The sequence below is a fragment of the Protopterus annectens genome, chromosome 4.part0 (assembly GCF_019279795.1).
Source record: "Protopterus annectens isolate FY-2018-M chromosome 4.part0, PAN1.0, whole genome shotgun sequence".
In the NCBI taxonomy this organism is placed as follows: Eukaryota; Metazoa; Chordata; order Ceratodontiformes; family Protopteridae; genus Protopterus; species Protopterus annectens.
The window spans coordinates 310171152-310197062 of NC_056733.1; the positions used below are offsets into that span (position 1 = coordinate 310171152).

Consider the following 25911-nt stretch of genomic DNA (forward strand, 5'->3'; position numbering starts at 1 on the left):
ATGGTGCTGCTGGCATATAGGAGCAAGAACAGAAGAATGATATTGACTGCAGTAGTTTTGGAAGTCCTAGTGAGGGAGCCTTTGCCACAATCCAGAAGTGCAAATCTGAATGACTTATTTTTCACAAAAGGAGAGAATGACATTTTCTGATCTGGCAGAAAAACCCAAATATTTAATACACTTCTATGGACACATTCCGCGAAGCACTCACTACAACCTGAGTTTCTGCTCCTCTTTGGAGATCAGTCATGTTGGATTTCTGGTCCTCTTTTGAGATCAGTCACATGAGGAGTATTACCCTTAATTCGTAAAGGGTAGAGGGGTTGATGATATCGATGATTGCCTTTACTTCCCCATGTGATGGGCTTTTTGGTGTCTTATGCCATTTCCTAAAGCAGTTATTAGAATCATGGATGAAAACACATCAGATTCACTGGTAGGCTGATATTAGTTTCTAAAAAGGTGCTTTAGTAGGTCAAGTCTGACAGCATCTCTGTTCATCTTTTGTTATGCCATGTGACAGGAAGATGGCTACACTGGCTGCCTATATATATTGACGTATTGTGCACTTTGGAAGTTTGAGTCTGTGCTGTGAAAGTTTGGCATGATAAAAGTTGTACCATGCTTTTATGTCATGGTAGAGCAGTGAGGTAATGGCATAGTGTCAGCACAAAAAGCTTTCATGAAATTAAGTGTCTTTGCACTTTATTGTTATATTCATCTAATATGTAAATGGCATATCTAATTAACACTTTGGTCTGGATTACTTACCTGGTCATTAACATCTGTAATGTGGTTAAAAAATATATACATCTCTTTACAGAATTGTTATGGTTTTATGAATGCATTTTGAATATCAGGTGAGGTAGCTCATCTTTATGATATATTACTTAAAAAAAATCACATTCATATAGGAAAATAACTGTGGCACAGATCTTTCATTTCAAGTTACCAGGACAAAACATAATACGTTAATGCAATGAATGAAAAAAATAAACCATTCTACACCAAAACTGAACTAGAATGGAATCAAGAGCTGTTCTTCTGTTTTTGTCTTCATTTCAGGGATTAATGCATTCCAGTGGCCCTGTGGGTCGGCATCGGCATTTGGTATTGGTATTGGAGGGGGAACTTTACCTCATCCCCTTTGCTCTTCTGAAAGGAAGCTCCTCCAATGAATATCTCTATGAACGCTTCAGCCTGATTGCTGTTCCATCAATCAAATCTCTCAGCCCAAATGCTAAGGTAAGATGTCAGGTGTCTGTAACCTCTATGTCTATACCTATGTATTTCGCTACTTCCTCTGCGACTAAAATGATCAAAAATCAACTCTGAAATTATGTCTGCTTGATTTGCATTAGGTTTAGTTTAGCTTTGCATGCAAGTTTAATCCACAAAATCTGCTAGCAAGACTATTGTGCTGCTCAGCATACATAGAAACGGGAAGCTTTTTGGCAGTAGACATATATCAAGGAAAGACTGCTCCTACCTAAATTTGAAATAAGGGATTTAGAAAAATAACACTTCAGTAGGTGTCTCTCACATTAGACCTTTACCTGCTTCCATGGAATGCAGTGGTGCATGTTACTTTTCAAACAATTTCCTGTGTCATGTTGTACTGCAGACAGTGATTAAATCTTATTCATGAACTTGGTGCAGTATTGCTGTTAGTCCACCATTTTTACTGTATGGCAAAAGCTCTTAAAACATGTAACCCTTTCAACACCTTTTCAACTATAAAAATTATCAGAAGCTCAAAATTTTTACTTTATATATGGGTGGTTGAATGTGTGTGTGTGTGTGTGTGTGTGTGTGTGTGTGTGTGTGTGTGTGTGTGTGTGTATATGTATATATACATATGTATATAGAAGGTATATCTATCTATATATGTTTGTCTATATCTGTTTATCTACCTGTATATTTATAAATACATATAAAAAACATAGAATGATCCTTGTGTCTTCATTACAGTCTGTAGTTATGTATGCTGATTCAGTGTATTGTTATTATATCCTTTGTACTCTAAACACAGGTGATATATGTATTTTGCTTTACTGCTGGGTACTCTGCTTGTATGAAATGAATATGTCTCAAATTACATGTGTTTTATCTGATTTCAGAACTATTTTTGTTGTAGGACAAATGTAATTGTTTATCATCTCTTAGCTGTACAGCTTTTTTAGATGTCTAAGACATATTGTCATAGTTAAATCACAGCATATTCCTAATGTGCCTATTATTTTCTCAAGTGGTGTTTTATGTCTACAGGGTCAGTCTAGAGAATTTTATTTATTTTTATGTTATTTTATATTTGTTAACCATGGGTGTCCGACTGAGCCGAAAAGGCCCTTTTTCAGCAGAGGCCCTGGGAGAAAAGCTCCACATAGAAAAATTACAGATACATTTAGATATTTAGACATGATAACTATACACACAAATTACAATAGACATGTTTTTACAGTGATATGCAGCACATCAACAGTTACAGTGGAGAGAACAAACAAGAAAATATTAATTTAAAAATGAAGGTAATTAATAGATTTGTGGTGTACAGCTAAAATTTGGAACTTAGGTAGAATACATACATAGTACACAGGTACAGTACATACACTGTACATTAGCCAGTGTTTGTGAGTAAGAGTGAAAACTATTATCAAGTACTCTAGGTTTAGTACGTTTACCTTGTCTGCTTTCACTAGCCTGGGGAGCAGTCATGGCACTGCCAACTTTGTTTGAGATGTTGCCTAATGAGGTTTTTAAAGAAGGCTTTGGACAATGTGTTTTGTATGCTGGTGGGGAGAGAGTTCCATTTTTAGCCATTGAACTACTATATAGTGCGTCTCCAAAGCTATTGTAGCTGTTGGTGACTTCTAGTAGTAGTTTGCTTGATGATCTAAGAGGCCTTTTAGCTGAGTTAAGTTGTACTAGGTTTTTGAGGACAGGACACTTATTGGGGAGGTAACAGAATGACAGAGGCAGAGATGATTGTAAGTTAGGAGGATGGGCAGTTCAAGCCAGTGGAGCTGTCTCAAAGCAGTACAGTGATGTGTTCTATATGAGCAATTTGCAGCAAAGCAGGTAATTCTGTTATAGCAGGCTTCCATTTTGCTTAGTTCAGTTTTGTTGAGATTAGTCAGAATGGGAGATGCATAGAGTAGGGTGGATAGAAGTTGGGAGCGAGCAATGGCTGATCTTGTGTTGTTGGTAAGAAGTGGTTTGATACGGTAGAGCGACCCCAGTTTGGCATGCACTTTTTTAATAGTTAAGTTGAGATGACTATAAAATTTTAGGTGGGAGTCTATGGTTATTCCCAATAGCTTAGCCTGTGCCACTGGAGCGATTGGAGTAGCATTTGTGGAGCAGATAGTGAATTGACTGTTGTCAGTGTTTTTGTTAGAACTGGTTATAATCATATGCTGAGTTTTCTTTGGATTGAGGATAAGTTGGGCTTTGGTAAGGTAGTTTTCAACATCAGAGAATGCTAGCTGAGTTGTTTGCAGGAGGGTGGGAATGTTTTGTGCAGCACAGGTTAAGGTAGTATCATCTGCATGATAGATGCATGCTGTGTGGAGGTATGGAAGTCATTTGTGAAGACTGTGAATAGTAGTGGTCCTAAGATAGAACCCTGTGGGACTCCTATAGTTATGGGCAGCTGAGGAGAGAGAGAATTTTCCCATTTTACAGCTTGGTACCTGTCAGTTAAGTAGCTTTGGAACCAGGTAAGAGTAGAATTTGATAGGTGATATTGGTTTAGTGTAGCAGGATTTGGTGCAAGACTTTGTCAAATGCTTTGGACATATCCAAAAAAAAGAGTCGCCACCTACAGGCCTTCATATTTGAGATGGTTTGCTGTGTCTATGAAGCAGAGGAGGGCTGTATTGGTACTATGGGCATGTCTGAAACTATGCTGAGTAGGTGACAGAATGTTGCTGTCTAGGAGATATTTTAGCACCTGGGCATGGATGCATTTTTCTAGGATTTTGGCCAGGGGGGAGAGTAAAGCAATGGGTCGGTAATTAAGTTCAGTGGAGGTCCCGCCTTTATGTATGGGTGTAACATAGGATATTTTCCAGAGTTTGGGCACATAGTTTTCAACAACTGATCTGTTTATGAGAGTGGAGATAGCAATAGCATCTGCTGTGAGTTTCAGGAAATAGCTGGGGAATAGGTCGGCTGCTGTTGGTATGGCTTTTAGTTTGGAGAGCATGCTTTTGATTGAAGTGGTGGAAACTGTTTTGAGGGTAAAGCTTGTATTAGTGTTATTTGTGTTGGAGAGGGGGGGATAGTGAGGTAGGAACTGTCCTGTGATACTAAGGATAAAACTGAGATCACAAAGTGGGAGATGAATTGTGTTTCGATGGGAACTTTAGTGTCAGGGGTGGTTGGTTTGGGGGTAGCCTTTTGGTGGATTTTAGTAGCTGGATTACATTTTTCCAAAATTTTTTTTGGGGGGGGGGGGCGGTTGTGTTGGTTGTGATATTTGACACATTGCTTTTTGTATGTGTGCGTGTGTGTGTTTTTTTAATACCTGCATAATGTATATGTCCAGAATTGTGTGTTTTTACATGTTGCATGCTTTCAATTGCACATATCTACATTTTTATTTATCCTTTTATTATTTTGTATTTCTTAACTGGGGTAGCATACTGATCTTCATGCACTTTTCTCAGACTCCATAGAGGAGCACTGTCTGGTTAAGTGGCTATTTTAGAGTTACACAAGGAATGGAACTGTGGACAACAAAAAGCAGCTTGTAAGCTACAGCACACAGCCTTTCCTATTCTTGAATACGATGATTGCCACTGAGTCTACATTGGTTATGACTGTTACTAAAATTCTACAGAATGGCATTTCTAGTGCATGCTTTAACTTTTGCTCATTTGCTTATTAAGACAAAGATCTTCCTGCATGCAATAAGTGCACTTTCCAAGCACTGTTTCCAAGTTAGCTGTATTTGAGTCTTGCCAGAAACATCCCTCCCTGTATTTTGTCTGCAGTCTACTACTAAATGTGACCAAACCAAGAAAATCCATGACAACATTAGATGACCTACCCAGTGAAGCTGTCATTTTGCTGTTGTCTTCATATTGCCACTTTGTCAAGTAGTGTTTTTTTTTTTTCTTTTTTGTTAATAGTTTAACTCTGTTAACATGTACTACAATGATTCCAGCATTTAGGTCTGAGACCATCAATCTCTCTTACTGAAAGAGTGACTTCTTAAATCAACCTTAAATAGCCAGTGGTTTGGTTGTTTTTTATTTTTTTGTTGCCTTCTTTTTCCATAACTAACATACATATTAGCTACATGGGCAATTTAAGAAACTATCTGTATAACATAATTTTTTTACCAGGCTAATGATTGTCTTTTTTCCCTTTGTATGGCTTCCAGAAGTGGACAAACTATTCCAAAAGAAGTTTATCAGTACTTTGTGTAGCAGTGAATTACACTTGGGGGTTGTTGCGTTCCCCCCCCTTACATTATGCTTTCACAAAGTTGGTATGATTCCAGGTTGTGTGACTGTATACACAAAAGATTATTCATCATGTCTAGAGACATAAAAATAACTGGAATATTATATTTATTTTCCAGGGATTCTTCCTGCATGCTTAAGTCAAACAGCAGATTTAATTTATTTTCCCTTTCTGGAAGTTACACCAGGTCTATTGCATATTAGTGCACCGTAGCCAACATACCAGTTTTAATGTCACCAGCAGACAGGATGATTTTGTTATTTAATTCACTGTGTGAATGACTATTCCTTATCCCAGACTCTGGCACATGACTGCTTACTGACTTCTTTATGCATTGTTCCCTAGCTGCCACCTTCTGCTTCCTTTCATTCAGTCATTTCTGCCAATTCCTCCATTTTGAGATCATCCTCATACCCTTTAATTTCCTTGCTAGTCTTTTTTGAGGAAATATCAGAAATCTCACTGAAGTCCAAAAATGCTAGCTTCACTACAATCCCTGTTTCCATCTTAATAGTATTGCGTTTGTAGAATCTTGATCACACTTGCCCGGTATAGACTTTGCTACATGAATCCATGCAGTTGTCCGTGTACAGTGCAGTAATTCAAGAACTCTATTTTCCCAAAAGAATGAGATCTGCAGCCCTCACTTTGATGGAAATAGCAAGTTTTAATTGCCCACTTCTTATATTTACTCACACCTGTGCAAGTAAACAACTGCTGCCCTCCACCACTACCACTGCAGTTTATCTCACGTGACCATACATGATCACAAGTTATCAAGACAGCCTGTCTTCACTGTTAGGGGTTTCTCATATTTTTTCATATGTATAATGTATCCAAAAGCCACATGTTCATGCTCTTTGTCCTCTTTTATAAGCAAAACTTTTATGCCTGATCTTAGAACTTTATTAAAACAGGAAGACCACTCCATAGTCCATTTTGGAATGGTAACCATTTGATATTCTAATTCTTGTTAGTGCTGGCCCAAAAATAGTGAGAATGAATGACCACAAATGTCTTAAACTACAGAGTCCAAAATTGCTATTACTCAGAATATTCCATGTTCATCGTATTTCACTGTTGCAGTCATTACTCTTGGGTTATCCTGCTGGCAGGCTACCCGCAGTCGGCCAGAATTCCAAAGTCTAGGTCCGGCGTCGGTGCACCAGGGGTATAAAAGATGCAGCCGACACCATTTTCTTCAGTCTTTCTAGCCACATGGTGCCCGAAGCAAAAGCAGTTCGCAAGTGCTGGTCGGCCGACTCCTGAGATTTTCGCAGACGAATTTCATATCCGAAGTCTTCATTAAAGCTAAGTACCCCATTGGGGAAACTTTTTTCTTGGTCCAGACCGATGTCAGAAAAAGTTAACAATTGTATATCTTGTGGAAAGCAAATACCTCATAAGGATTATCATTCTTACTGTATTCCTTGCCTAGGCCCTGATCATAATGTTGCTAGCTGTCGGTTTTGTGCTAGATTCAACAAACGCACTATTAAGCGTCGGTTTAATTTTGCTTATCATTACTTTGGCCGAAAATTCAATTACATTATGCCGTTAGAACAGCCGACAACCGGAGTTTCTAAAAAACGCAAGGAAAAAGAGAAGGACAGGCATCTGAGATCCAAAACCAACAACGAGGCTTCCGCTAAGCCAGTCACCGGTTCGCCAGTTCTCAGTGAGGTGCTTTTGCAGTCCCTAATACCCGCTACCTCAGAGCCACAGGCCACTGACTACTCCCACGTGGAGCCAGCTAGGCCTCTGGATACTCAGGGTATTGGACACTCGGAAATCATTCCCTCAGATGGGTCCGGAGCCGCTGAGCAGGCATCGGCTTCTCAGGGTGTCTTTAGACCTACACAGCTATATGTAAAGCCTACTTCAGCTTCAAAAGCAAAGACTACAGCAGCTTTAAAGACAAAGAAACAAGTGCAGCATTCTCCAGGACAGACTTCCATGCCTACAAAACAGATGCTCAAAATGGCCGAAGACCTTATTACCTAAATCAGGGGTTCCCACCCCCCTCCTGACAAGAGGCCTAGGCAAGAGACAAACTCTGACTCTTAGATCAGGTTTCCATTTCCTCTGACTTCTCTTCAGTACAGGAATACTCTCTTCCTCCCTATGAGGATTATGATGCTGAAGAATCCATTCCTTCAGCCCTTCCTCCTGAGGATTATTCTTTTGGGCAAACCCTTCATACCATGAGGGAGCACTTCCACTGGGAGAGCCAAGATTACTCAGAATCAAAGAAAAGGCTTAGAGATTTTCTTTTACTTTCTCAGCACAGGCCTCTTGCTGTTCCCCCTGTGCTAGACATTGTAGATGATGTATTTTCAGAGTCCGGCCTTTCTCCAGACTCCTTACCTCCAGCTCCTGTTAAACCAGATAGATACTACAGGGTTCCCGATTCGCATAAATTTCTTTATAAAAACCCAGCTGCTGACCCAGAAACTATTTCTCAGGGTCCCAAGGGGGTTAAGGCCGCTACTGCAAAAAAAACCCTGTCCCTTCTGACAGGGATTCAAGGGCACTAGACAGATGGGGGAAAAAGGTTTACACTTCTGCTACTTTGGCTGTGAGGGCTTTAAATTGTCAATTCATATGATTAAATATCAGCAATACTTAATGTCACTGTTAAAACAGAAAATATTGACTAATTCTGATTGTACAGAAAATAAGGAAATACAGGATTTATTGCATGCAACTGAACAAGTGGGAAAGCATACATTGCAATGTGGTTTTGATTCTCTGGAGGCCTCCTGCAGGGCCGCAGTTACGGGTTCTGTCATTAGGAGGCATGCTTGGTTAAAGGAACAAAATCTGCCTGATCATGTTAAAGCAAAATTATTAGATGCTCCATTACAGCATGATACTTTATTTGGTGTTAAAGCAGAGGAGGTTTTGAAGAAAATGGAGGACAAAGCAAAATCTATGCAAACAGTAAAGGATTTCTTACAGGTTCAGCCACCAAAATTTAGCAGGAACTGGCCTACAAAGAATTGGTCCTTTCCAGTGTCAGACAGGCCACAAAGAGGCAGATACAGATGTCCCAGAGGCAGATCCCAGGCCCAGGACTCATACAGGCCTAAACAGTGGGGCGCTTCTACCTCCAAAAGTGGAGAAGACAAAGCACAGCCATACAGGAAACAGTCCCAATGACTTGCCTCTGCCAGCACCAAGCACTTATCTTCTTGCAGCCCCCTTAGGGGGAAAACTAGCACTTTTCTCTCAAAATTGCCACATGATCACCCAGGACAAATGGGTATTGAATATAGTGTCCCAGGGCTACAGGTTCCACTTTCACACCCTGCCAAAGGCAAAAGGTATGCCAAACCTGCCACACAATCAATGGGCAGAGGCACAAAAACAAGTTTCGTTCCTTATCCAAATGAGGGCCATTCAGCAAGTACCACAGCAAAAGCATGGACAAGGATTTTACTCAAGACTTTTCTTGGTCCCCAGAAAGGACAAAGCCTGGAGACCAATACTGGACCTGTCTTTTCTAAACACATTTCTGGACATTCCAAAATTCAAAATGTTAACTCTGCAGCAGCTTCTGCCCATGCTCGGCAAGAGGGCTTGGCTTGTAACTTTGGACCTAAAAGAGGCATACCTGCATATACCAATCAGACAATCTTGCAGAAGATACCTCAGATTCATAGCTGGCTCAATGCACTACCAATTCTATGCACTGCCCTTTGGCTTATCTACTGCACCCAGGGTCTTCACTTAATGCCTGGCACCAGTAATTGCATTTTGCAGACAAAGAGGAATTCAAATTTATCCTTACTTGGACAACTGCCTTATACAAGCAGAGAACAAGGACACTCTACTAAAGCATCTGGCATTCGTAAAAAGATTAGTTATTTGCCTGGGGTACACAGTAAACGAAAAGAAATCAAAACTAGTACCCTCTCAAGAGATAATATTCCTGGGTGCAAGCTTAAATACAACTGCCCAGATGGCTTATCTCACGCCAGACAAACAAAGGCAACTAACTTCTTACTTCAAAATGTTGGCAACAAAGACCCAGTTATCTGCAAGAAAAATTCTGCAGGCTTTGGGCTTCATGGCATCCTGCATTCTACTAATTCCATATGCCAGACTGCATATGAGGAAACTTCAATGGTACCTACAAAGTGTCTGGATTCAACATTGTCAAAGCCTGGGAGCATTAATTACCCTCATTCCTTGCCTGCAACAGGAGTTTCGATGGTGGGCTCATGCCTGTCACCTCAACAAGGGATAGCCATTCAATCTACCCACAGCCAGGCAGTCAATAACAACAGATGCATTAGATTATGCCTGGGGAGCACACATGGCAGGAAAATGTATTCAGGGCACATGGTCCACAAGCCAAATGCATCTACATATCAATCAAAAAGAGATGCTAGCTGTTCAGAATGCCCTCACAGCTTTCAAGGATCTACTCCATCCAGGACAACTACTGATAAGGACGGACAATACTACAGTCATGTGGTACATAAACAAGCAGGGAGGCACACATTCCTACCCCCACTGCAGACAAGCCATGACTTTGTGGAACACAGCATTGACTTATCAAGTACACCTGCAAGCACAATTCGTGCCAGGAAAGAACAATACTCTGGCAGACGAACTAAGCAGAAACCTTACGGATCCCTATGAGTGGAAACTGGATCCACAAGTCTTCAGCATGATAACAAAGGAATGGGGATGCCCAGGCATAGATCTATTTGCCTCCCCTCACAACTGTCAACTACAAAAATGCTGCACAAGGACTTATCACAAGCAAGCATGGAAAGTGGATGCTCTGTCATTCAGCTGGAAAAGTCTAACAGTATATGCCTTTCCTCCTCTGCTTCTCCTCCCCAAGGTACTCCTAAAGGTCAGACAAGAGAAGCCAAGAATGATTCTGATTGCCCCAGACTGGCCACGCCAGCACTGTTACCCAATCCTAAAAAGCTTGTCTCAAGGCCCAGCCTGGACATTGCCTCTAATTCCTCTCTTACTGACCCAGCGAAACAATCAAATTCTGCACAGCCAACTCAGGAACCTAAATCTGGCAGCATGGTGGATAATGTAACCATTCAAAGCACACCTCTCTCTAAAGCAGTGATGGATGTTATTTTGGAGGCCAGGAAGCCCAGTACCAGAAAATCTTATGCAGAAAAATGGAAAAAATTCTGTGCTTGGAACCAGGTACAAGGAATTGACACATCTGTACCAAATATTCCTCAGATTTTACAATACCTAACTGAGATGCTGGACAAAGGCCTATCCTTTTCATCAATTAAAATTCATGCTTCTGCCATTTCAGCTCATTACAATACGGAACCTCCTATTTTTTCCCATCCATTGTTAAGGCAGTACCTCAGAGGGGCCAAAAACATAAGACCTCCAAGGAGAGCCCCAATGCCTGCATGGGACCTCAATTATGTCTTGGAAAAACTCACACTGCCGCCTTTTGAGCCAGTCAATACAGCTGATATAAAGTATTTATCTTGGAAAACAGCTCTGCTCCCAGCAATAACCTCTGCAAGATGAGTTTCAGAGTTACAGGCACTCATGGCTGTGGAAACTTTCATCATTTTCCATCCAGACAGGGTTTCTGTAAGGACGAACCCAACATTTATGCCTAAGGTAGTGTCCAGTGTGGCCCTTAACCAAACCATTCATTTGCCTACCTTTTATCCAAACTCACAGAATAAGGGTGAGAGACTTCTGCATTCCTTGGACATACACAGACAACTACACTTCTACTTGGACAGAACTAAAGCTTTCGGAAACACTGAGCAACTTTTAGTGGCATATGCTGCAGGATCGCAAGGAAAGCCTATCTCAAAACAAACTATTTCAAAATGGATAGGCCACTGCATTTGTTTCTGCTACTCACAACATGGCAAATCAGTGCCCAAGGGCATTAGGCCTCATTCTACCAGGGCAGCAGCCACTTCAGCACCTTTCTCAGAGGAGTACCAACCAAAGACATTTTAGAGGCTACAACTTGGAGTTCAGTGCACACTTTTACAAAGCACTACCATTTACCTCTCTATGCTAAATCCAGAGCAGGCTTCGCCACTGCAGTTCTGCAAGGCCTTATAGCCTCTCCTAATCCTATTTAGACCCAGCCACCCAGCCTTAGCTTTGGGATTCAACCCAAGAGTAATGACTGCAACAGTGAAACACGATGAACATAGTACAGTTGTGTACCTACCATAAATGTAGATGTTTGAGTGTATTCACTGTTGCAGTCCAGGTTACCCACCCTCCATCCCCCTTTTCTTTGCTGGGACTTACCTATACATCTCTATCTTATACAACCTATGTGGTGTATTGGCTTGTAGATGAAGGACATGTTTATTTTACTGCATGCATAATTATTGGCATAATATTTTTAGCCTACCATTTTGGGGGCACCTGATATCTGGGGCAAGACAAACTGAAGAAAATGGCGTCGGCTGCATCTTTTATACCCCTGGCACACTGATGTCAGGGAAGAGGTAACAGCAACCTACGCTGGACCTAGACTTTGGAATTCCGGCCGACTGCGGGTAGCCTGCCAACAGGATAACCCAAGAGTAATGACTGCAACAGTGAATACACTCCAACATCTACATTTATGGTAGGTACACAACTGTACTTTTTTCCAGGGTATGGCCCTGTCAGAATTGATATACATATGGCTGGGGAGCATGTGGCCTGCTCCCTTGCAAAACATCTTCAAAGGAGACCAGTAATATTCAGCATATGCTGTTCTCCTGAGTTTTTTTTTTTTTTTAATTCCAAGGCTCACACTTACATGTCTCGTAAATGCAATAGGGTGCCTTTTGGGATACCCAACCAAACTTTTAGTTTCTTCCACATTAACACACATGGTGGGCAGTACAACATTTTGGATGTAGACATATTACTGTTCGTACTGCAAGAAGTGAATAATCAGGTTGTATGGAAGAATATTAGTGGGCCACCAAGAAGGAAAAAGTCGGTTGGGGGTAATAAAGAAGGGGCCCTAAACATCAGGTGATTGCAATCAAATACTTTCACAGCAGCTTGCACATTCATAGGTGAACAACCAGAAATGGTAATCAGTCAAGTGCACTGGAGAGAACCTGCAGCATTTGTACCACCAAGAAAAGATGTGGGCCAGGTCGATATGAGTGGACAAGCAGTGCTAATACTCTCTTTTTAAACCCTGTCTGCTTAACTGGAATGTAGAGAACAGTAGGGTCCAATATAGCAAGGTTTGAGACATCTGGCTTTATTTTGTTTTGGTGGTGAGGTATGTGTGTGTGAAGTGGCTTCCCAGCTGATGGTTGATTTGGTAATGGTATCCGTGTTGTACCCTGGAACTTGCATCACATGTAATTAGATTGAATAGGTGAACATCTAAGAGCTTGTAATGAATATACAAAAAAAAGTATATATTTCTGGGGTCAGACTTTGGGGGCTGTGTGCAGCACTTATTTATTTCTCCATCTTTGCCCAGAAGATTCACCTCCCACATTGGTAATGTAACCTCTCCTTTGTAAATGTGAAGTTAAAGAATTTGCTTCTTTTCTTTTAACCCAGTACCCAACTTCATGCCAAATCCTGTTATGCTTCCCTATTATCTGAAAGATATTGTTTATTATTTGTATTCCTCACTATTTCAATCAACCTCTTTCTAAGGACCATTGATATTTTATTCAAGGTTGGCCACCATTTTCCTGCTCCTGAAAGTTTTCTGTTCTTTCAGAATCACCTCCAGCATCACTCCTCACACACTTTTTATTGTTTTATTTATCTTTCTCTTAAAACTCCTTACCTTTAACGTTAAACAGCATGTTTCCCTCATCGTTCCACATGTCCCCTCCTCCTCCTCAGTCTCAGTACAGAATCTAAAATCTCATTTTACTCCCTCTGTGGTTCACCTCTACAATTTTACTGATATTATTTCCTCAAACCATTCATAGTACTACTTTTATGTTTTCTACTAAACTGCATCTCATCTACTGTACTCCGAGATCAATTTAATCCCCCACCTGCTTCAGGAATCATTGATCACCTACCATTTTTGATCACTGTTACTACCTTTTCCTTCTGTGCACTGATTATTGCTTGAACCTCATTATCCCAGTCGCTTGCTTTGGTCTTCACATTCAGTTGATTAAGCAATGCTTCTACCATTTGTCTCTCCCTCATTATGTTGGACATGAATAATTCCTAGATTACTGCTGGAGAGATTGAAGTTTCTTGCGACTTTGGTTCTCCTACTCCAAGTCAATCACATAATATTGCCTCTGCGTCATATATCATTTTTTTTTTTGGATGTGGTGGTCTGTATACCACACCATGTGACCCAGGATATCCTACTTCCTGTTCCCAACCCATTTCGCTGTATAACTGGTCCTATTCCAAGTACACTGTTCTACATAAACCATTTGAAGAGTATCCCTTTCATGGTTCCACTGAATATGGATGACATTATATTCTGTGTCCTGTAACCCAGTAGTACATGGCTCCCTTTCAGAAGTGTTTCACTCCTGATTGTGAGTCCTCAGCTTCAAAACATAAGCTGTGATCAGAAGGAAATGCAGTGAATATTGAAACTTTGCTGTACTGCATTGTCATTTTTTTCAGGTGGCCATGTCCCATGTATTCACAGTGTGGGAGGTAGAACACCCTGCTACTTGTAGATATCAACTCTGCAATCACTATATATTGTCAATCCAAGGTGCCACAGACTCAGAATTCATATATATTGTCTGTTTGTGTCACACACAGTCTAATTATTATGAGAATTATAATTCTGGCCCTTGTAATTTCAGCAGGTACCCATAGCATGTGCAAATTGAAACCCACCATTCTCGCTGCTGATAAACTCCCTGCTGATTACCTCAGGATTGCCACCTCTGCCATCGCCTACCCTGTTTCCATACTTATCAGTAGATCCATAGCTGAACATACTGTCCCCTCTCTCTGGAAAATTTCTTATGTCCCCCTAGACAAAGGTGGATCCTCGACAGAACTTAGTAATTATCGCTCCATAGCTGTACGATCTCCTCTATCAAAAATCTTAGAAAAATGTGTACACACCCAACTACTGAATCATCTTCTTCAATATAACCTGCTAGCAAATTCCCAACATGGATTTCGGCCAAACCATAGTATCACCTCTGCCCTTGTATCCTTTGCTGACCACATCACCCAACAAGGAAATCTCAGTAACTTAGTATCTGTTGTCTTCTTAGACCTGTCAAATGCATTTGACATGGTATCCCACTGCAAATTACTATCTATTCTCTGTGAGCTCAATCTGGATAACTCCTCTCTACTGTGGTTTAAAAATGATCTGTCCCTCCAGCAACAAGCTGTTAAATGGCATAACTCTCTCTCCCCTCTCCTCCAAGTGGGACAAGGTGTGCCGCAAGGATCCATTCTTGGTCCCTTACTATTTTCCATCTTTACCAATAACCTCCCCTCGGAGGTACAGTATGCTGATGACTCCACCCTTATTTGCTCAGCCCCCTTCTGTACAATTACTTCAAGACAAAGCCCAGGAAGCCTTCACTGCTATGGAAAAATGGCTAAATTCCTCCCAACTCATACTATAGGTTCATAGGTCCATAGGTCCTAGGGCATTTATAAGCCTAGCCAAAGTGTATTTGGCTTCCACCTCCCTATTAGATTAGCCTACTGTGCCTCTGTAAAGTAGGTCACAGAACATACCCTTTTAAGATTAGTTTACTGTGCCTCTGTCTAGCAGGGACACAGAAGAGATCCCAGGGGTGAATTTGTGATTTCCCATCCACGCGTCCAGATTTCGCTTGAAGAGGGTCAGCGAGGGACTATGTCTAACATGAATTGGGATTCTATTCCAGAGTGAGGGGAGCCTCTGGGAAATGAATCTGTCCCTCCAGCATGTCCTATTTATTTTTGTGCTGAGGTTTAGGTCCCTGGAGCGTGTAGCTCTAAGGGACTTGGATTTTTTGAGGTGGAGCATGTCCATTAATTCTGGGTTTGACATGGCTCTGTATATCAGGCATAGATCGCCTCTGAGTAGGCGGTAAGCAACTGAGTAGAGCTGGAGTTTCTTTAGTCAAGCTGCATAGGACATCTGTTTGTAGCCCATGATCCTCTTGGTGAGGTACTTTTGGGGTCTCTCCAGTTGCTGCAGGTGTCGGGTAAGGTACATCCCAAAAGGGGCATTGTATTCAATTATGGGCCTGATGAGTGACGAGTAGAGGGGCACAATGACCTCTCTTGATCTAGATGTGAACCCTTTCGTGATAAGGTGGGCTATATAGAAGGTCTTTCTAACCACTTTGGCAACGTGATTATCAAAGGAGGGATTACTATCTACGTTGGTCCCCAATTCTCTAATTACTTCTTCTGTACTTAATGGATTACCACCTATGTGGTAATTTGTGGGCACCTTGTTTTTCTCAAAGGGGATTACTATGCACTTTTTAGCATCTAGCTTGAGGCCATGGCTCTGGCACCAAGCATCCATCTCTGTGAGACCCTATTGGAGGATGCTTGTGTCAGCTGGAGATTCGATTATGGCCCCCAGTTTGCAGTCATCTGCGAACTTTGTCAGCCATAATCCCCTCGTGTTAGCCTGAACCTCAGAGAAGTATATACCAAACAAGAGAGGTCCCAGAAATGAGCCCTGTGGGATGCCACTTGTAAATGGTTTGGATTCGGACATGGCACCTGCGATTCTGACCATGTGGGTTCTATCTCTGAGCCAATTTGCAACCCATCTTGTGATATAGGGCTTGATAGTTAAGCTGGTAAGCCTTATTTATGATGCCCGAGTGGGGTATTGTGTCAAAGGCTTTTGCGAGGTCCAGGTAGGCTGTGTGGACTACCTTGCCCTCGTCTATGGCTTTGGTAACTGTTTCAAAGAAATCAACTAGGTTTAAGAGGCAAGATCTGCCCTTAACAAAGCCGAATTGGGTAGGGTCCAGTGTCTGGAGGCTCCCAATGTCTTTGTTTATGAGTTCCATGATAATACGCTCCATAGCATTACAGACCAGACTAGTCAGGCTTATGGGGCGATAGATTCCGGGGTCCGTTGTGGCACCACCTTTGTGGAGTGGGACCACTGTAGCTGTGTACCATTCTTTGGGTACATATCCTGTAGTAAGGCTAAGTTTGAACAGTGACTTAATGTGAGGGTTCAGTTCTTCTTGGAGCTCGTGTAAGACACAGCCTGGGACACCATCCGGTCCCATAGATGCTGTGTTTTTTGCTTTGGAGAGCACAGCTTTCACCTGTGCATCTGTGATGTCAGGGAGGTTACATTCAGTTTGGATAAGCATTTGCTCCTTTGGGGGGAAGGGGGGGGGTTTGCACTGAATCTGTCTGCCAGGATGTTGGCTATGTCTATAGGTTCGGTATATTTTGTACCGTTATGCAACAACTCAGAGCATATCTGGGAGTTTCTGCCCATGTTCCTGACATAACTAAAGAAGGCCTTGTGATTATCTTTAGTGTCTAGGGCAATTTTTCTTTCGAAACTGGCCTTTGATGATTTTATGAGGGATCGAAGTTTCTTGCTAATACTGATCAGAGATGCCTTTCCTTTTTGGGATTTTGCTCTGTCATGTAGTAGCTTCCTCCTCCTGTTGTATAGCTTATTTATGGCTGGGGTTCACCAGACCGGTCTCCTGTTTTTGGAGGAGTGAGTTTTGGTTTTATTTGGGATAGCATGATCCATGCATTCCTGCAGGTGCTCATAGAATGCATTTGTAAAGGATTCTGTGGATTGGGCTGTATTATCCTCTGGCCCAGGGGCTTTGAAGGATTCCACCTCAGTCTGAAAAGTGCAAAGCTGGCTTTTGAGAAATTCTTTACAGTGATTTCCTTGGCTGGGGGGTGGGGACGGGATATGGATGTCCAGGGAAATTTATTTATGATCTGATCTTACCAATGAGGGGTTTACCTCTGGTGTGGAACAAAGAGTCCCCATGTTGGTGTTGACCAGGTCTAATATGTTGTTCCCTCTTGTGGGAGTGGTGACCAGTTGTTCCATTGCGTTAGAGTTTATAAACTCAAGGAACCGTTGGGCGAGGGTGTTTGGGCTTGAGTAGTTTTCCCAGTCAATGTTTGGGTAGTTGAAGTCAGCCAATAACATAGTGTTTGGAGAGACCTTCATATTCTCCAGTGTTCTCAGGAATGCCAAGTGGGGTTCCTGTAATAGGGAGGGTGTTCTGTAGCAGGCTACAAACTGAAAGGCACTTTTGCCCGCTGTTAGTTGCACATGGATGGTTTCCGATGCTTCGTGCAGTGCCACTAACCTGGAGGTGTAGGTATCTTTGATGAATATAGATACTCCCCCTCCTTTTGTGCTTCAGTCCGAGTTTTGGGGTCGAAACGCATGGTATGAGTTATAACCTGGTAGTGCTGGGGTGCTCTCAGGAGCCTTGAACCAGGTTTCTGTTACTGCACAGACATCGATTTTCTCCATACTGAGGAGAGCTTCGAGTGCATGCATCTTGAGGTTTAGACTTCTGGCATTGAGTAGCATTACCCTTAGTTTTTTTATTCTTGGGATGTCTATGGAGGTGGGTTTGTCCTTTGAGCCTTGCCTAAAAAAGGCACTATGGGGGTGGCAAGAGCCTTGGCCAGTATACAAAAGCCTAAGGGTGACAGGTGCAAGCCGTCCCTAGCGAAGCAACGTGGCTTGTCGAGCATGTCATCTCAGGCTGACAGACACTGGATCCCCTTTGAATGACACCAATACTTTAGCCAATTGTTGAAACTGATCATTTTGTCTTTATACTGTGGCATCATTCTTGGTGAGGGCAAGATGCTACTCAAGGTCAGGGTCATACCAGCCTGGGCTACATGGTCAGAGAGCTCCTCTATGTCTCTTTTCATGTAGTCCAGGGAGGTCTCAGGTCTTTCACACCAGCATGGACAATGACGGAGTCATACTTGTACTTGCTTTGGAATGACCTGAGTGCTTGCGTTATGTGGCGGATCCTGGCACCCGACAGGCAGCTTACAGTGACCTTCTCTTTGTTCAGTCTGGTGAGCGGAACGTCAGTGTGCCGGACAATAGAGTCCCCTATAACAAGTGTATTTGGTGTGTTGTTTGGCCTTAAGGGCTGTGACTGTGAGGCACACTGATTTTGTGAGATATGTGATTTGTGGGTATTGTTGAGGGGTGGCTGTTGCTTGGATATCTGCTTAGGAGGTCTTTGCTGTTTAGGCAGATTTTTATTTAGAGCCTCCAAGTATGTTTTTGTGTGTTTATGTGTTGGGTATGCAGATGCAATAGGTCTGTGTGAGACTGGATTTGTGGTGTGGGTGGTTACCTTTTCCTCCTGACTGACTGTGCCAGTCTTGGGTTGAGAGAGCTCTGCCTGCATTTTGGTTGTGTAACTGCATCTCTCACATGTATTAGAGTTTGTTGGAAGGAGGAGAGGGTTGTCTGTGTACATAAGGCAATTGTAACATTGCCTCAAAATTCCCAGATTCACCAGCTGGACTGGAGAGTAACCTTGAAACTGATCCTTGGACATACCAGATTAGTATAGGGAACTGTTTTTTTACTGATCAGATTAGGGAAGGGAACTGATTTCTCACTTGATCAGGAAGGACCAATCAGGAGCCTAATACTTATGAGAAGTCAAGGAGGGTGTAGTGCTTTAGTTAGTTAGTGTTTCCTTATAAGAGCTGAGCAAGTGCAGGGCTTTAGAAAGAGAATAGAATGATTACTTTGAGAGTTTGAACACTTCTAAGGGAAAAAGTGAAGAGCAGACTTTGTGGAGCCTGGAATAGTTTAAACCTGTTTAGGCGGCGCTGCCCGACACTGCTCAGTGCGCAAAACTGCACAAAAAGAGAGTTGTAGGGTTTTAAGAGAGAGAGATCAAGGAACTTAGAATTGACCCAAAATGGCCAATAAAAACTACAGCTTCTAGGTAGTAACCACTCCTCCAGGGACAGGCAGGCTGGTCAGTGTTAACCACTCCCACTGGTGAACACAGAGTCTTCCCTTTAGCCCAAGCAAGCACTGGCCTTCTAGAAACTTCCAAACATTTCAGAACAGCAAATCTGTAACTGAACTTTCTTAACTTTCAGAAAGTGGGAAAAAAGCAAGATTTTTTTTTTTTTCTTTTTGTTGTAGTTTAAAGGTAGCAGATATACACAAGCAGCAAAATAATCACAACAGTGCAATAAATGACCCCACACTTGAGTGCTAGGCCAAAATCAGGTAAAATGCAGTTTTTAGAGAAAAAAAACTATTTTAAATTAAGTGCAACACAGGAAATGCAGTAAACAGGCTCTAGATGTGTTCCAAGTACTATTACTGTTACAGATATAAACTTTAGCAAGCCGGAAAATGCCAAAAAGTAGGCGGAAAAGCAGTAAAACTTAACAAAAAATCAGAAGAAAATACTTAAAATCACAAAAGTGGCTTCTTTTCTTCTCTCAGTGTTTTCTCCCCTTGGTAGGTGCTTCAGCAACAACTAGCAAGCCTGAAAAGACACCAAAACCACGAGGCAGCCGGGTTTTAAGAGAGACAGATCAAGGAGTTTAGAATTGACCCAAAATGGCCAATAAAACTACAGCTTCTAGGTAGTAACCACTCCTCCAGGGATAGGCAGGCTGTTCAGTGTTAACCACTCCCACTGGTAAACACAGTGACTTCCCTTTAGCCCAAGCAAGCACTGGCCTTCTAGAAACTTCCAAACAGTTCAGAACAGCAAATCTGTAACTGAACTTTCTTAACTTTCAGAAAGTGGGAAAAAAGCAAGATTTTTTTCTTTTTTTTTTCTTTTTGTTGTAGTTTAAAGGTAGCAGAGATACACAAGCAGCAAAATAAACCCATCTAAAACCCAAATCATGATCTTCCACCCATCCAAAACTTTCACCCCTACCTCGCCATTCACAATAGCATCCTCCAACAATACCCTTATCACACCAGTAACCCAAGCCATGCTCCTAGGTGTTACTATTGACCAAAACCTAAAATTCAACAAACATATAGCACAGAAATTGCCAAAGTTCATAAAAAACTAGGTTCACTCTACTGCTGCAAGAGCTTTCTCATACAGGAATCCTGAATCACTATCTCTCGTACTCATCTACTCTCCACTTTACAATATGCTTCCCCAGTTGTAACTAACGTAAACAAATCTGACCTTCTGAAACTATCTACCTGCTACAATAAAATCTCAAAATTTGCAACCAGTGCTAAGTTTCGTTCTCATCACTGCCTCTCCTTAAGACAACTAGGATGGTTAGAACTCCCTAACCTGCTAAAGTACAATCAACTTCTCCTGACCCATCAACTCCTATACCAACAAAATAAAATACCTGCCCTCACTGGTCTGCTCACCTTCCATAATACTGCGCATCAACTAAGATCTTCCAATACTGCCCCACTGACTGTTACCAGTTGTTTACATAGCTCAGGCCAATCTCTTTTTACCTATGCAGTTGCTAAGGCCTGGAACTCTCTACCACCTGACATTAGATGTCTAAATTCATTTATTTATTTATTTATTTTACATTTGTTTACCGGGAAAGTCTGACTGGAACGAGGTCCATTTACACCGGAGGCCTGGGGAGAAAAGCTCCATATCAAATAATATGTACACTGTTAATTTTACAATCAGAAGAATAGAATCTTACAGTCAGTATAAAATTTACAATGTTTTTTTTCCAACCAAACTTAATTTAAACATAGTAGACCCTGGATGGCAGAAATTGGGAGAAAAACTCCATATTTACCAGTGCTATCAAAAGATATATCACAGAAGACATAATTTATACATGGTAGGCCATGTATGGCAGTGTTTGGAAACAGTATTAAAGAGAAAGTGAGCAGTGAAGAGAGGAATGTAGGAAGAATTGGTGGAGAGCAGGAAAGCATTATGTGATGCAAGGACAGAGCCAGGATTGCAAGAGGTGTGACTTAAGTAACTTTTTGAACAGTAAGATAGATGATGCAGAAGAGATATTTTGGGGGAGGTTATTCCATTACCTAGTGATTGTATGAGAGAAAAGAGCTTTCCCTGCAGTATTGTTGGCTTTGGATATGCAGAGCAGGGTTTTGTTAGATGAGCGTAGTGAATGGTTTGCTGAATATTGGTTCAGTAGTTGGTTTAGGGTCTGGAGTTTTGTGGGGATTGTTTAGTATGTTAAAGGTGAGCACTAGTTGGTGGTAACTGATTACTTGAGGGAGTTCTAACCACTGTAGCTCCTTTAGGGCAAGACAGTGGTGGCTTCTAAAAGTGGAGTTATTTGTGAATTTTGCAATCTTATTGTAACAAGATTCTAGTTTGTCTAGGTCTGTTTTCCTGATATGGGTTAGGATTGGTGATGCATACAATAGGGTAGACAAAAGGTGGGTTTGGGCTAGGGTGATTCGTGCTTGGTCTGATAGGAAGTTTTTGTGTTTGTATAACGTTCCTAGTTTTTTATGTACTTTTTTAATGGTTTGAGAGATATGGACATCAAAATTAAGGTCCTTATCTATTTCAACACCAAGTAGCTTAGTATGGGGGGAGGGAGAGATTGTGGTTCCATTTTGGAGGTGATAGTGAAGGAAGCAGGTGTTTTTCTGGATTTGTTGGGGGTGAAAAGAAGCAATTTGGTCTTGTTGGGGTTTAGAATTAGTTGGATATCAGCAATCCATTTTTCCACGGAGCAGAAGGACTCTTGGGTTAGCTTTTGTAGAGTAATTATGGATGGGGCTGAGCAGATTAGGGTTGAGTTATCTGCATATTGTACCAGTGATGCATGCAAGGTGGAGGTATGTAGTTTGTTGGTGAAAATGGTGAATAGTAAAGGCCCCAGTATTGATCCTTGTGGAACACCTATGGTAGAGGGTAGTAGGGGTGATAGTACACCTTGCCAATTGACTGACTGTTTTCTCTCAGAGAGGTAGTTTTTGAACCAGGCAGTAGTGGAGGGGGCAAAGGACATGGTGGATAGAGTGTCTAAAAGTAGGTTATATGGAACCATGTCAAATGCCTGAGAGAGATCTAAGAATATGGCTGATACAAAGTTGTTGTTGTTTCTAAGATGGTTAACCTGTTTGGTAAAGGAGAGAAGAGCAGTAGTTGTACTATGGTTTGGACGGAAGCCATGCTGTGTGAAGGAGAGGAGATTATGTGAGATTAAGAAGTGCATCACTTGGGAGTGAATACATTTCTCCAGGAGCTTGGAAAGGGGGGATAAGATAACAATGGGTCGGTAGTTTGATAGCTCATAGGAGTTGCCGCCTTTGTGTAGGGGAATAATATATGACACTTTCCATAGTTGGGGGATGTAGGCTTCTCGTCTGGAGCAGTTTATAAAAATTGAGACAGGGTAGGCTGGGGACTCTGCAGCTAATTTTAGGAAATTAGTGGGTAGACCATCTGCTGCAAGAGTGGTAGGTTTCAGTTTTTAGAGTAATTTTTTAACTGTGGAGGTTGGTACAGGTCAGAATGAAAAGGAAGGTATATATTGTTATCTATAACTGGGGTGATTGTAGAGTCATTGTTAGATAGCTGGGGTGGATAATAACCAAATAGATTCTGTGAAGTGATAGTTAAATTGAGAAGCTATATTGTCATTGTCAGTATTAGTGCTGGGAGTTGGGGTGGTAGTTTTTCCAGGTTTCAGAATGGAATTGATAGCTTGCCAGAACTTTTGAGGGTTTTTGGGATGTTTGTTTTGGATATGTAGGAAGTAGTTTTGTTTATCCATTTTTGTTTGTGTTTTGGCCTGATTCCGAAGTTGTTGATACTTTTGTCTGTCTTGTATGGTATTATTCATTTTCCAGATTTTCCAGACATTGTCTCTTGCTTTTAGTAAGGCTATTGTGGTTTTATTTAGCCAAGGGGCATAATTAACTTTAGTTCTAAGTTTCCTAATTGGAGCTACTGTATTTACAACATTCATAAAAGTACTATTGAAGAACTCTACTGCCTGGTTTAATGCTAGAGTTTGTAGTGGGTGCCAGTTGCATTGTTGTAGCATGCTGTTAAGAATTTGCGGATTTAACTTGTGGTCATCTCTAGTTTCTTTATATAGTATGGGTTTGGATATGTTTACCTATTTACAAAGGAGGAATGTGGGGTAGTGGTCACTGAGTTCATCGAGTAGGCAGCCCACATGATAATTTTCTTTGGGGAAATTAACTAAAGTCCAATCGAGTATGGAATGTTTTTTGGATTTTTTGTCAACCCTGGTGGGTTCTTCGATTAATTGTGAGAATCCAAACAAGCTAATATGGTTGGAAGGATTGTTGGAGTTGCAGGCTAGCCAGTCTAGGTTTAGGTCGCCTAACAGGATAGTTTATTGGGGAAGGTTGGTTGTAGCCCATTGTAAAATTTCCTCTATTGTGGGAGAATTATTTCCTGGAGGAATATAACTGCAGAGGATGTTGATTCTCTTTTTGTTTTTGAGGGATATAATGGAGCCTAATATTTCAGTATTCAGAAATTTGGGCAGTGGGGTACTCAGAGGCTGGAGGTTAAATGTGTTTTTAAATACAATTGCAACTCCGCCTCCCTTTTTGGCCTCCCTGTCTAGTCTTAGGATGTTATATCCTGAGGGGAGTATTTCTTCATTTTGGGTGGTGGGTTTTAGCCAGGTTTCAGTAATGGTTATTATATCAGGGGAGTAGTGAACTATGAATGCATGTAGGTTATGTCGTTTTTTGGATATACTTCTTGAGTTTAGATTAATAATAAGTAGGTCTGAGTTCTGTTTGTGTGGGATAATTTTTTTGTCTGGACCTGGGTTGGGGTGTATGTCTCCTGAAATTAGTAGATATTTTTTAAGGAACAGACTGAGTTTTATGGCAAATGCTAGGTCTGTATGTACTCTAGTTACTGTTTGTTTATTGAGAGGAAGTGTGGTGTGTGGTTTGTATATATAAAATGAGCAATCATTAAATAGTGTGGAACAGATTTCAATATCTTTGTAGGTGTGTGAGTGTAAATATGTGTTATATAGAAGGTATTGTTTAATGGTATGTTAGTGTATATAGATGTGGTGTAGGCAAGAGTAGTGAGAGTTAGTAGCAGTACTGGTAGTATTCCCTGCATGATTTGTTTGGGTGGAGGTATTGTGTTTAGCAGTAATGTGATTTAGGTAAATAGGTTAGGTATGGTAGGGGTTGGATAGTAGGTTCAACATTGGGCAACTGGGTAGGGAGTTTAGCCTGGGTGTGGTTGGGTGTAATTATCGGAGGATGCTGATTGGAGGGGAGATTGGTCAGGTGAGCAGGGGATAGTATAAAAGTAGATGCACTAGGGGTGGGTGGGAATTGGGGTAGGGTAAATAGTAAACATACTTTCAAATCCCTACTAAAAGATGATCTATTCAAAACTTGGAAAGGTTCCTGTACAAAACCAGACTAATTTCACCTGTTCCTGACTTTCAGCATATCTGGATCACAGGTTTACTGTGTAGTTTCACTTAATGCATAGTACTGTGAACCAGGTGTTTAGGCCACCTTTATAGTTATAATTTCTAGTTTATGACCTTGATCATCTATAGAAACTTCTTTTCGAATTTCTGTTCAAGCAATTCTATATTTGTTGTATATCTTGCTTAATTGTTTCTCAATATTCTAACCACTGTATGCTGCATCAATTGTAAAACTCTGATTTTTACTCCTTTTATATGTTCTATGCTCTTTGTACAAAATAGCTATGCTTATATAATTTTTTTTATTATTTTTATTTTTTTTATAATTTTTTACTATGTATGTGGAGCTTTTCTCCTCAGGCCTCCGTGGAAAACGGTCACCTTGTGTCCAGTCAGACTAACCCGGTAAACAAATGGAATATACATGTCTCTGTCAACTGAGGTAGAGTGACCTCAGAGTCAGTATATACAGTTATCAGGGGGTGTGGAATAAAGCAGAGGGGCTAGGACACCTGTAAATCATTTTAGTAGTGTAACATTGAGTTTTTATGGTGTTGAGACTGCACTATTTTTTATAATTGCCATTTGCTGGGCTTGACCTGTTGGTTTTAACATTTTATTAGGGATATGTTCACTATATCCTGCCATTGCCTTTTGTAACTTGGTACTTTAGATTCAGTCTTCTCTCCTGACTTTCTCTATATACTCAATGTTACTGTGTCTCTCCCACAGCCTTCATTTCGGTTTAAAGTGACCTTTGCTTTAACATTCTAATACAGTCGAGCTTTCAGCACCTGCTTTTACTGTTCTGCCCCATTTGAGTGTATGTGGATGGTTCCCAAGCATATGGCTTCCAGTCCTTAAATGTATTCCCCAGAGTCATCTCTTCATAGCACTCTCTGAATTCTAGCATTCTTTTATTTTTTTATTATTTATTTATCCTTTGCTGACCAGTTTAGTCCCACTAGGCTAATAGCCTCTCTTCATGGGAGACAAGAGGTGATATTGATATTGCTAGGGGAAGTTTAGCCAGGGCATTGGGGAACTTTCCTTACTCTTTTTGATAGGTGCCATGGGATCTTTTACATA

General features: G+C 41.2%; 1 protein-coding gene across 3 annotated transcripts in view; it reads left to right on the forward strand.

Annotated features, from left to right (window-relative positions):
* Positions 1-25911, forward strand: part of TTC28 (tetratricopeptide repeat domain 28) — a 1879863-nt gene that overhangs the window by 1679032 nt on the left and 174920 nt on the right. For all 3 annotated transcript variants that reach the window (XM_044068299.1, XM_044068301.1, XM_044068300.1), the window contains one exon: positions 1066-1245. In XM_044068299.1, coding sequence (XP_043924234.1) covers positions 1066-1245 — 180 coding nt within the window. The remainder of the gene's footprint in view (positions 1-1065; positions 1246-25911) is intronic.